Here is a 12,942-nt window from a genome sequence, read left to right on the forward strand (position 1 = left end):
CTTTGTTGGAAGAGCCACAGCAGAAAATCTGCTAGCACATTTGCAACAGTCCTTGGCTAATTCAGATTTACCTTCTGCTAATCTTCTGATGTTGGGCAGCGACGGTCCGAATGTCAACAAGAAAGTGTGACGACTTTTTAATGAACAGGTTAAGTTGCTACGTAGGGACCGAGGCCTCATTGATGTTGGCACCTGTAATATTCATATGATTCACAATGCTTTCTTGAAAGGCTTAGAAGTTCACAGACAGGCTGTTTCTGACCTTGTAATTCGTGTGTACTACTTTTTTCACGGGTGGCCCCTACGTGCAGAGGAATACACGAAGATACAATGTTCCCCTGGGCTTCTGGTTCATCGTTTTTTGAAACATGTTACCTCCCGGTGGCTTACTCTTGGAGAAGCAGCGAGGAGGCTCCTCGAGCAGTGGAATGGACTTACTGAGTTCCTTTTGAAGTACATTCCGTCAAAACAGAAACAGTTAATGAAGTCCAGTTGATATACTGAAATTGTTTCGTTGCTAAAATCACCTGCAACAAAAGCTCTGGTTTTGTTCGTCGTCTCACATGCTTACCTGTTTGCTGGCTTCACTGGAATGTTCCAGCGGGAGGACCCTCTGGTCCATGTTCTATATGAAGAAATGAGCAGGCTTCTGCTTATCCTGCTGAGTAGGTGCTTGAAACCTGATGTTCTGGCGGATATTCACAGTAGACGGAGCGTCGTGGTCGCAGATTTAGACGTGTTTGATAACTTTTTTTCCTTATAAAACGTAGAGTGTGGCCAAGGAGTTGGAGAATGCCTTGCAAATCTGTCAGAGTTAGAACGTGCTCAGTTTTGTACCAAGGTCAAAGAAGCCTACGTTTCTGTGTCCAAGCATATTTTGCAAAAAAATGCCTCCACATGGATCTGTCTTGAAATATTTTCGTTGCCTTCGCCGTGAAAATCGTAAGCTTCCCAGAAGTTCCTCCGACTTGTTGAAGATCTGTCAAGTGATGCCTTTCGCTGTAAATTGTGACAGAGTCAAAGATGAATGGGCGGTACTACAGCTTGAGCCTGAGCCGACAATTGCCACGCGTAGAGTTGAAGAATTTAGGAAGTATTTTTTGACCTGAAAGACGGTCGAGGTAACCCGAAGTACCCCCAGATCTCTGGGGTAGTAAAGGCCAGTTTGTCCCTGTCACATGGCAATGCCGATGACGAGAGAACGTTCTCAAAGTCAGGTCGTATTTTAACTGAGGATAAAACCTGCATGGGTTTGAAGATGCTAAATACAAGGCTAGTGATTTGTGATGGTATGAATGCTATGAGCGTAGGAAAAAAAGATGAAATGGAAGCGCGTCGAAAGGAGGAAGAAGAGAAACTTGCCAAGCAGAAAGAAAACGAGCAGCTGATAGCAAGCGAAAAGAAGAAGATTGAAGCATTGGAAGAAAATTTCAAAGACATAAAATTGAATCACACTGAACAAGGAAAAGTTACTGATAAGCTGATCGAGGAAGCTAATGAAAAACTAAAGAAGGCGATAAAAGCGAAACACCTTGTGGAAATAGGGATTGCCCAGCCAATGATTGAAGCAGCGACGAAAAGGCTAAGTGAAGAAAGAGAAACTGCCAAGAAAAACGAGTGCAGACAGCAGAAAATGTTGAAAAGGCAGGCAAGCTTGATTTTGCCGCTCCTCCCCAAGAAAAAGAAGTGATTTGAAGGCAGTGATTTCTAAAGTCAGTACTGTGCAATTTTCAGCTTTTGTTTTGTGTTTTCTTCTCTTTTTTTCATTGTATCCTTGTATACGAATAAAGTCAATGTATCTGGAAAAAAAAAGCTAATGATGATCATCTAGACCTGAATTTAGTGTCTAGTTTTCTGAAGCTAACTTGTAACGGGGCCAAAGCTGGCGATCTTGACCAGTCATTGTTATTTGTGGGTCCCTAAATATGGTCACTTTTTTTTACTCTTGGTTACTATTTAGTCACTTTTTTTTATTTCAAAGGTACCTAAAGTTACTATTTCTATGGTCAAGACTTGGTGGCAGCCCTGCAATATGCTTATGAATTAGTTTTTAAGACTGAACCGTTGTTTAAGACACAGTGACCGATGGGCATTTGAAGTATCTTTTGCCCTTGATTTGACTGCATAACACCAGAAAAATTATAAGTTTAGAATTTGCGGAACTCCTCTTATACTTTCAAAGATCCGTGTAATTAACTGTGTTGAGTGGGTCTCCCTAATGCTTTATAAGTACTCCCTTGTCGGTCACGTGGTATATATGTTATCTGGGTGTAATATCAAGCTATAGAAAAAGATAGATTTGTTGTAAAACTTATTCTTAGAATTTAAGGGTAAAAGTGATATATTAAGTGTGGTGCAATTTCTATTTTGGCACAACCAATGGAAGCTGTATCTGAGGATTTTCTGAGTAAACCATAAGATCAGACCTTTACATATCCTTAATTAAATAGGAAATAGATGGAACCCTCCCCCTATAAGTTGGTCCAAAGCTGCTCGCACTTGGAAACAAAATTTTCGCTAAAACGCTGTCGGAGTATCTTAAATTTCTTACTCGACCTCAAAGGATTGTCTACCAAGTGAGACGTGAAAAATCTGATGGTTTCTAAAAAGTAAAGTATCAATCTGGTACTACAAATAGAGCATATTTAGGTATAATCTCGAGACTTTTGCTCAATCAAATTCATTTTTCTAAGATTATTTTGGTTGAGTCCTTATTCTACCTCCTTTGTATAGTTATGATCTTCTCCATTTTTCAATTATATAATGATGTCTTTTTGATAACCAGGTAGGTTCGCGCACGCGGTTTCCCATTGATCTGCCCGAAAAAAATCTTGCAAAAGTGTGGAAGATTTTGGCCGTAAAAAATATTTCGTAGAGATCAGACAACTTTCCTTCTAAGAAAAATTACTCCTACCTCCTTCTTCTGAAGCTAGGACGAGGGTGCATGTACAATATGTACCTATCTAAGAAATAAAATTGAAATTATATTTATTTTTCAGCTTATGCTCTGGGTTTAATAACAACATTTGTCGCTCTCTTTGTTATGGATATGGCTCAACCTGCCCTTTTATACCTTGTACCCTTTACTGTGATCACTGTAACCCTAATTGCCTTGTGTCGTGGCGAGCTAAAGCTGATATGGAAAGAGGTTTGTTCTTTGATTACTATATTAAGATAAATCAGCTTTTGAGTTAATTTAATTATCGTTTAAAATTACCAAAAATTTATATAAAAGAAAGATAAGCATTTTTTCGGGGCGGGGGGGGGGGCAATTTGCGACGGGTCTCGTATTTAGGTTTAATGCAATTTCATATTTTAAGTGGAGTCCTGTTTATAATTCGTAGACAGTTTAGTGACGTTTGTATCGCCCTACTTCTGAAAACAGCGTTTGTGTTGATACAGTTTTGTCATTTTGGGGAGGTGCCCTGCCCGCATAAGGCTCAGAAATTCACAAAAAACATATGGAACGTGGAAGCTTTACTATAAAATGTTGGAAAAATAGGCTTCTCTATTATCATATCTGTCCTTTGGAAACTCCTCCCCCTCCCCCTCCTCAAAAAAAAGAAGAAGAAGGAAACTGAAATAAAGGAATCCTCAGTAGGCTTAGTACTAACAGTTTCCACGTCGAGGTACTCGTCTTTAAGAAGAAAAAAAATGAATTAAAATCAAGTTTCCATCAAACCACTGGCCAATTGGAGACAAAGCCAAGACAGATTAGTCTGAGTGAGAGGCAAAGCTGGCATAAGCTTTTTTCAGGATTGTATAAAAATGATTGCATTTCCACTGGTTGATAAATAGTCTATCATCCATTCATCTATCCTAGGGTGGAACTAAGGTAGATAGCTATAGAACTAAGGGATGATCGAGATTTTTGGTTTGACTCATGACGGACATTGTCGACTGGACTTGCATGCAAAAGGGGGGACTAAATTTTCTTGGACTCACAGGTAAACAAGTGACCTATGCCTAATAGGCTTGCCCGCTTAGAGTTTCAGGTGGACTACCGTGTTTTAGGATTAACACATGACAGACAAGTCCCCTGGACTCGTGAGCGAACGAGTCCAATAGCTTTCGGCTATTTTAATTTATACATCTTAGTTAAGACATTATAATACATCTCATAATATAAGTGCACACAGCCAAGGTTTTAAAAGGGTGGTATTCCCCTCCCCGAGAAAAGTTTATTCAGGCCTAACTGACCTTTTTAACGATTTAGGGTCTTTCACGCATATTTGAGGGGATTTTTCCTTTGACAAGGTGCATTATAGTTTGTCTGAAGTTTCAGCCAATTATTATGCCCTTATACCACTTGCTAAAATTGTCTTCTGTTTGTGCATAGTTCTGTATAGCCTAAAACGAATGGTGATTATCTAGCCAAGTCAATTTTATGTGTAGAATCATATTTGCAAGTGCAGAATCATATTTGCAAGGAAAACACCAGAACCAAGCTTGCTGTACCTTGCTCTACCAAGCTGTACCTTTATTGAAAGCGTAGTATAAAATGACCTCTTAAATCTGATGAAAAAATGACTAAAGTGCTTGAAAAGCAGCTTTGTTTGGCTCTTTATATCCATATGGAATGATCCATCGAAGGTTATTTTATTACTGTTACCGTGATTTCCTTGTGTCGTGGCGAGCTGAAGCATCCCCCGCGGAAAATACCTCATGGAAAATAAGGTTTTCCAAATTTGAGAATTTTGGATAATCCTAAAACACGGTAGTCCGCCTGAAACTCTAAGCGGGCAAGCCTATTAGGCATAGGTCACTTGTTTACCTGTGAGTCCAAGAAAATTCAGTCCCCCCCCCCTTTTGCATGCAAGTCCAGTGAATGAAATTAAAACGAATAGAAATGACAATAGATAACCCAGTCAAACTCAACGAGCAAAAATTAAAAGGAGTAGGGCTTACAACCCCCACGCCTTCCCAAGACCAGAACATAATTTGCACTTTACTTAAAAAAATTAAAATAACCGTGTATTGTCAGTTTAATATACATATTCTGATATTTATTCCTTATAGTCTTGATGCTTCTTTATTTATTAAAGTCAAAAAAGCGAAAACATTTAAAATGTGTTTTGTTTTCCGTAAAGTGCAAATGATGTTCTGGTCTTGAGAAGGCGGGGGAGGGTTGTCAGCCCTACCTATGCTAATTTTTGCTCGTTTTGATTTTAATTCGGTTGTTTATGGTACTTTCTGTTCATTTTCGGTTTCATTTATTTACTGATGGTGATCTGTGGTAGTTTTACGCTTGGAAAATTATGTCAATTTATTTCTACTCATTTTTGGCTTAATGGAGCTTTTTACTATCTTTTGACAAGCTTAATTGTGGAAAAGGTTTTTTAAGTTCTATTAGACTCCATAGTTGTTTACTTTGAAGATTATTTTAATTTTTTCTGCTCATTTTTGGTTTAATGAAGCTCTTTACTTTTCTTTAGGAAACTTGTTCCGTATGTTTCCCATTAACAAATAATATCTGTAAGTAATTAAATAAAAAAGACAAGTTTTTCAACTGAAAGTTAGGAGCAACGTCAAAACTTTGAACGAACAGAAATTATTACGTATATGAAAGGGGTTGCCTTCTCCTCAGGACCTCGCTCCATTCTTTTATAGAGAATTAAGACAAAAAGTCAAAACATTAGCGTAAAGAGCTAGGTCTTTAGGAGGGGTCAACCGCTTTCATATACGTAACAATTTCTGTTTGTTTCAAGTTTTAATGTTGCTTCTTACTGTCAGTTGAGAAAAATTTTTTCTTAATTTCATTTCTGATCATTTTTATGGAAAATCGGATCCCCATGAAAAATTCCTTCACCCTACGGAAAATTCCTCCATGGAAAATTTTTTTGCCCGTAAAATACCCCTCCCCCCGCAGGGGAAGTTCCCCCATATAATTCCATTCTAGCTGAAAATTCTACCCAGAAAATTTCTTGCGGATAAACTCAGGTGACAAATTTCTTTGGAGCGCACTTTCATTTAAAAAAGACTTCAATTTCTGATTTTTTTTTTTAAATCATGCCGGTAATCCCCTCCTCTGCGGAAAAGTTTCCCAGCAAAAAGCCAGCAAAGGGTATTTTCCGGCAAAAGTTTTTTTTTTGGGGGGGGGGGAGGGGTACAAAAGAAATTTCAAAAAACTCATCAAAAATATAAAATTGATATCTACTCCCTTATGATTTCTGGAAATATGTCTGGTCTACGCTGTTATTATGAAAGTAAAGACTAAAGAGTAACATTAAATCCCAAAATGACCAGAATTTGTTCCTTATAGAAGGGGAACTGTCCCTTCCTCATCCATGCCTCCACCTCATGGTCGCAGAAATTTCGGAGTGTTCTCATTACAACCGAAATTGAGAGTTCTAGTCCTTTTTTAAGGTCTAAAGGGATGAAGGAGGCCAACCAGCCACGTGGGGGTGGTATTTTCTTGGAGGGGATATTTTCCGAGGATGGATTTTCCACGGGGGGTATTTTTCGTTTTTTTCTGGGGGGTCTTTTCCATGAGGGAGGGGGTAAACGAGGGCCACCAAGTTAACAAGGTTTTTTTCCAGTAATGATAAAGGCTTTTAATACCGTATAGTCAGTAGTATAAGGGGTTTACATCCGAAACTAGATCTAAATTTAGCATATGACGATAAATCTACTCATGTTACTAACGGGACTCCAAATAAAGTGGATTAAAAATAACCAAGAGGCCCTAACAACCGCTCATAGCAACCAGAACTAATATAACGATGGATTTTCAATAAAGTTCATATTAGTGAGAGAATGGAATTCAGAGAGAACAGTTAGAGAGACAAGCAAAAAGTTGAGTTCATTTAGGTTCACTTATCATGGTGCGCCATGCTAAGTGAACCTAAATGAACTTAACGTTTTGCTTGTCTCTCTCACTATGCATATGTGTTCAAGCGGTTGTGCTGCCATCTATAAGATGGGAGAACTTGTGGGTGATTTTTTTTTCAACACTATTCCTTTTAAAATGACTCTCACACTGCTCATTACAAGTTCAAGTTTTATTCTAAATTTTCTCGAAGAAGAGAAAAAACTTCCACTTCAGTTCTGAATTTTCTCAAAGAAGAGGAAAAAAAATAATCTCAAGTTCTGTTCTGATTTTTTTTAGAAAATAGAAAAAGTTATGCTTTGATTCTGAATTTTTCCCCAAGAAGAGAAAAAGTTCCACTTTAATTCTGAGTTTTCTCAAAAAAAAGTGATGAAAAGTTCTCTTTTGAAATTTTCCCCATGAAGAAAAAGAAAGTTCCACTTTAATTCTGAATTTTGTTAAAGAGAAAAAAGTTACAGTTCAATTCTGAATTTTTCCAAAAAAGAGAAAAAGTTCCACTTTAGTTCTGAATTTTTCCTTGTTCTATCATTTCTCTCACAGGGCTGTCATATCATCGTTTCAAATATATGTGACTTTATTAATTTCGACTTTATGCATACTCTAATACTAAGCAATCATTTTCAAAAGGTATTATTCTATCTTTTCCCTCAGGGCTGTCATATCTGCATACCCGAACTAAGCAATCCTTTTCAAAAGGTATTCTATCATTTCCCTCATAGAGCTGTCAAATCATTTTTCCCCAAGAAAGGAAAAAGTTCAAGTTATCTTCTGAATTTTTCGCCAAGAAGAGAAAATGTTCCACTTTGATTTTGAATTTTCTCAAAGGAGTGAAGAAAAGTTCAAGTTCTCTTCTTAGTTTTCTAAAGGAAGAGAGAAAAAAAAGTTATAGTTCAATTCTGAATTTTTCCAAGGAAGAGAAAAAAAAGTTTCACGTCAGTTCCGAATTTTCTCTAAGAAGAGAAAACATTTCAAGTTCTGTTCGGAATTTTACTGTAGAAGATAGAAAAAGCTATACTTCGATTCTGAGCTTTGCCCCAAGAAGAGAAAGAAGTTCCATTTTAATTTTGAATTTTCTCAATGAAGTGAAGAAAAGTTAAAGTTCTCTTCGGAATTTTTCCCCAAGAAGAGAAACAGTTCAACTTTTAATTGTGGAACTGAAACGAGAGTTTTCTTGAAGAAGTGAAGAAAAATTCAAGTTGTTCTTCTGAAATTCAAGGATCTTACGAGAATGCCTTTTTTTCTGATCTTTTCGAACACGACTTTATAAAAAAAAATGGTTAACAGTTTTTTCTGGAGGAATGAATTCTTTGTGGACAATTCTCCTTCTGTAAAAAAAAAATCAGACGAATCAGCAATGATTTGATCTTTGACTTTCTCATTCGAGCTTTCTTTGGTCGAGGAGAGTTTCAAGGGTGTCACTCCTCACTTTGCCTCTTGGTCTCAGGATCGTGTATAAACATACATTATTCATCAGCTGTGACTACACGACTAAAGAAATCTTGCCCATTAGTGATTCTGTTCAAAAGATCAAGACTCTTGTGTTTTGGCATTCCTTCTACTCAATTGAGAAGTATTTCTGCGCCATTTTGGAGCAGACTTTTCGTATTGCAAGTGTTAACTCAAAATTTTATGAATGGTAAGTCTGTTCAAATTTAGTCGTTTAGTCAACATTAATGTTAAACAGTGGCCTAATCTCAGAGGTATTTTCACATGTTCTTTGTTTTCGTCGGTTTTTGAAGTTGAAGGCGTCCCTTAACGTTGTTCACCTTCAAAATTATGTCTACACTCCAAAACTGCTTTGTGCCAACGAAAAAGTTAAGCTCGGGATAAAGAAGCATGCTCCCCACAGGCCTCTTTTAACTTTTCAACGTCACACTTGTCGATTCTCCAAGCTTTACACAAAATTGACGGAGTAAAAACTTAAATTTTGAGCAATGGGAAAGTTTTGACAAATGTGCTCTCTCAAGGACAACAATGCAGGGTTGCCAGATCACTTGCAATATCGCCAGTCTCATTACTTTTTTGGTCGCGTTTGTAAATATTTGTATCCGTTTTTTTTTTATCATTATATGAATTATTGTAACAATGAAGTATTATATTTCTAAGCACTGTTAAAGAAAAAGTAAATCTATCAGCCAAAATCTGGTTAGCTAAATTAAAATTGCAGCTTGCGACAAAGAGATAACCTCAAGCTCAAATCAATTTGTATTTATGTGCTTGTATATTTTTGTTTAATTTGTTTTCAGAATGATACAAATAGAATCAGCTCGCCTGATGACAGTACTGATGGTGTTTCCCCTTCTTATGGCACCGTTGATATGTCTGCCGATGTTGAACAAGGTCAAGCTGGAAATCAATAAAGTGTTTCGGCTAAATGAACTGGTTCAAGCTAGATTTCTGTAATTTATATGCGCCTTAACACCCTAGTTCTCTAATATGATTTAAGGAGTTGGTTTTTAGTTATTTTTATACTCTTTCAATTTTCGCATTCCATGCACCAGGTATTAGGCTTACTTTAAGGATTGTAATGAACGGTTCTATTTTGTATTGGAAACAGTCGTTTTACCCCCCCCCCCTTCCCTATCCCGCCACATTGCTCTCTCTCTCTCGCTCTCTTTCTCTCTCTCTCTCTCTCTCTCTCTCTCTCTCTCTCTCTCTCTCTCTCTCTCTCTCTCTCTCTCTCTCTCTCTCTCTCTCTCTGTCTCTCTCTTTCTCTCTCTTTCTCTCTCTCTCTCTCTCTCTCCCCCTCTCTTCGGTAATTATACTATAAACATAACGGTTTGTGGCTATAAATACGTGTACGCTCAATGCCTGTGATTTTGACCCTCCATTCCCCCTTCTCCGAAATTTGAGATATCTCGGTGTGTCCCATAACTCCCTATATTTGTAGTGTAATTTGGCTGCTCGAGGGGCGTTTCCCCACAATACCCCACCCCCTGTGCTGCCCTTGCAAAAAAGAAACTTCAGCAAAATTGCCCCCACTAATACTACTTCCTAATTCTTTTCAATCAACGTTACATTCTTTACACAGAGGGAAATAGCTGTTCAAATAAACTCCAATAGTATTCAAATCCTAAGAATCGACATGCATATTTTTAGAATACGCTTTTTTTTTATAGAGGTGATAATTTTAGTAAATAACGAAATATAGTATTTAGAAAAATTCAAGCAATTTAGCAAATATTTTATGACTGGTTTCATAGTCAGGCTGTAGTTTTAGGAAAAGCCACTTCGAATATATAGGTTTGTGAAGATAAGCTATTAAAATAGAATTTCTTTCTTGTAGTTATAATTTTGTAATACCAGTAAAGCTTTCTGGTTAAAAGCTGAGGGTAATATACCAATGTCATGTCTATATTTAGTTATTTGTTCTGGATATCTTCAAAAACTGTTGAAATATGTGTGTCTTGACCTGTGTACGATTTAAAACTTAAAAAAAACAAGAACAGTGAGTTTCAGAAATGTTGGGAAATGGACAGCTCAAAAATGAAAAAAAGGAAAGGGTTTGTTTCACTATTGTACTGAACCCTTGAAAATAAGTATGAACGTAACTTTTAAAAGTGCTCCATGATATAATTTACAAAATTTGAATAAAAAATCTGTATTTAGTGTCCAAGTATATAAGGAGTTCAGTCGCAAAATTGAATAATTTCATAAAAAGAATGCAAATTTCAAGAAAAAACATGGATAGATAAATAGATTTATTAGGACAGAAGTCTCGTAGATCATGGCCACAGAAAGTAAGTAAAAAATTCATAATAAACACAAAGTCCGTAAGTAAAAATTAACATACATAAAAAATTTTCTATTTGAACAACCTTAAACACCCGTGTGCTTGGCTTCAGTTAAAATTTATAGATCATCAGTTGGAAAATGTTAAGTTTTCTAGAAAAAACTTATATTTGATTGCGCAAAAAGTAAGTTAAGTGGTGTGGCACTAAAGTCTCAGAAACTTTCCGCAATAGAGTAAATCAGTTTTACTTCTGAATTTTCAATTTCTGTTTTTCTCAAAGTTGTTTAATGTAACTAGTAACTTTTGTCCAGTCACTTAAGCTGGTAGATTCTGCATCTAATAATTTTTATTTAGAAGCCTCTTAAAATGTTAATTTTACAATTTCACTTTTTTCAGTGTTTTTAAACTCTTATTATTGAACCGAAAAAAAATCTGGATTCCGTATCTACGGTTGAAAAAGAACAGATCTAATAAAATAGAAGCAAAAAGCAAAACATAAATGAATGAAATGGAAGATGAGCTCTTATCTGTCTAACAGATTAAAAACAAAAGGGTGGAAAAAGAAAATGTAACTGAAAACAGAGGGGCATATCAAGGAGAAACAACGATATAAGCACGGAAAGCAGTAAAACCAAAACACAAAATTGTCGAATAATTTAGGACACACATTATCAGAGAATAAGAGGAAAAGAAAATAACTGAAAAATGAACTTGTGTAGTGAAAGGGCACAAAAAGACCCGATTTCGAAAAAGTAATTAAACTGAACAATAAATAACAGTTACATTATTTTGTATTTTCTTTTTTTTTCGTTAAATTTGGTCTGAAATTTTGTATTAATGAAAAATTGCTGATGCCAAAATTCATTTATTCGGTTAGTTTGCTCCTATGATATGCTGCTGTGAGGTATTTTACATAAATTTATTTTGTGACTCTATTTTTATTACCCAGGTTAATTTGATTTGCCAAAGTAAATTTGATTTGCAAAATTCTTTATTATAGATTTCCATGTATGTTTTTACGCTGCACAGTTTATGCGTTAAAACAGAAAGCTAAAATATTTATCACTTTTTCACCTTGATTTACTCTTCTGGTGTTTTTTTTTTTTTTTTTTTTTTTTTTTTTTTTTTTTTTTTTTAGTTCTGGATTTGGTCCACTTGTATAGTTATTTTAGGTAGTTTATAGCGTTTGACTATTCTTTCTTAATAAATTCAACCGTTTTTATATATTTCCGTTTTCTTTGTTTGCTTGATGATATTTGTGAACTATTTTCGGAAAGTGACCGTCCATAGAAATTAATAAAATTGTGTTAAAACAAGAACGTACCTTAAACCTTGGTTCCCTCTTCTCTGCAAGAGTAAACCAAGACAGAGCCACCTATTATTGCTTAAATATGCTGCTGGCTACACGACTTCCCACCGGCGTTGGACCATTGTTTAGATGTGCTTCAGGTTTCTCTGGTAGACTTGACGGAGGGTCTTGCTTTTTCGTTTCCCCTCTGGTAGTCACCCCATCTCCTTTCTGGGTATTGGAGTGGTAGCATGGCTATGCACTGCATGGGTCTAGGTATTTACGCCCTCCACCCCCAGCCCCTACCCCCCCCCCCAGAAAATTCCCCCACATGCAAAATTGAGCAGCCAAGAAGAAAATGCAAGGTACGTACCTTGAAACGTCGATCAGATGTCCTAGGGGGTAACAAAAGGACCAGATATCAAAAACAGTCTTAAGACAGGGGCTGGTTAGTCTCGAACCCCTCTCGACTTATACTAAAAAGGACTAGAACTCTCAATGTCTGATTGTAATAAGCACCCTCCGAAGTTTCTACGACCATGAGATGGGGGTGGGAATGAGGAAGGGGCAGTCGCCCTCCTATACGGAGTAAATTTTGCTTATTTTGTGGTTTAATGTTACTCTTTATTTTCGCAATAACAGCGTAGAACAGATATACTCCCAGAAATCAAGAGATATTACATATCAATTTCTACCTCCCCCTGCCCCCCCCCCCCTTCCGCCTCTTCCTTAGAACCAATTCAGCATTTACCTGAAGGCTCAATGCGGGGCAGAAAGGTTTGTCCGACTTGTAAAAACGTAGTAAAAATGCACAACAACACATTTTTGATACGTTTAAAAAAAAATTACACCCCCTACCAAGGATCCTAGAAAATTGGGCGAGGGCTCATTCGTTTCTAAGTAACCAAACAGAAGGGAAGGCAACTAGCCCCCTTCCCTTGTCCCTTTTCCTCCCAAAGACACCCGGATGGAATTCTGAGGTAGTCATTTGGTACAATTGAAAGGTCCAATAAACATGTCTATGGGGATGACAAGACCCCTCCACAGCCCTTAGGGAAAGGTATGTAAGTTTTGCAATTTGTCCATTTCTAA

General features: G+C 36.8%; 1 protein-coding gene across 1 annotated transcript in view; it reads left to right on the plus strand.

The window, feature by feature from the left end:
* The window catches only part of LOC148942881 (signal peptide peptidase-like 2B), a 104,379-nt gene extending 92,738 nt beyond the window's left edge, over positions 1-11,641 (plus strand). The window contains exons 12-13 of the mRNA XM_089102096.1: positions 3,000-3,148; positions 9,076-11,641. Coding sequence (XP_088958222.1) covers positions 3,000-3,148; positions 9,076-9,189 — 263 coding nt within the window. The 3' untranslated portion in view covers positions 9,190-11,641. The remainder of the gene's footprint in view (positions 1-2,999; positions 3,149-9,075) is intronic.
* The last annotated feature ends 1,301 nt before the right edge of the window (positions 11,642-12,942 follow it).

The sequence above is a fragment of the Artemia sp. Qi Xiang Cuo genome, chromosome 16, assembly GCF_049724085.1.
Source record: "Artemia sp. Qi Xiang Cuo chromosome 16, ASM4972408v1, whole genome shotgun sequence".
In the NCBI taxonomy this organism is placed as follows: domain Eukaryota; kingdom Metazoa; phylum Arthropoda; class Branchiopoda; order Anostraca; family Artemiidae; genus Artemia; species Artemia sp. Qi Xiang Cuo.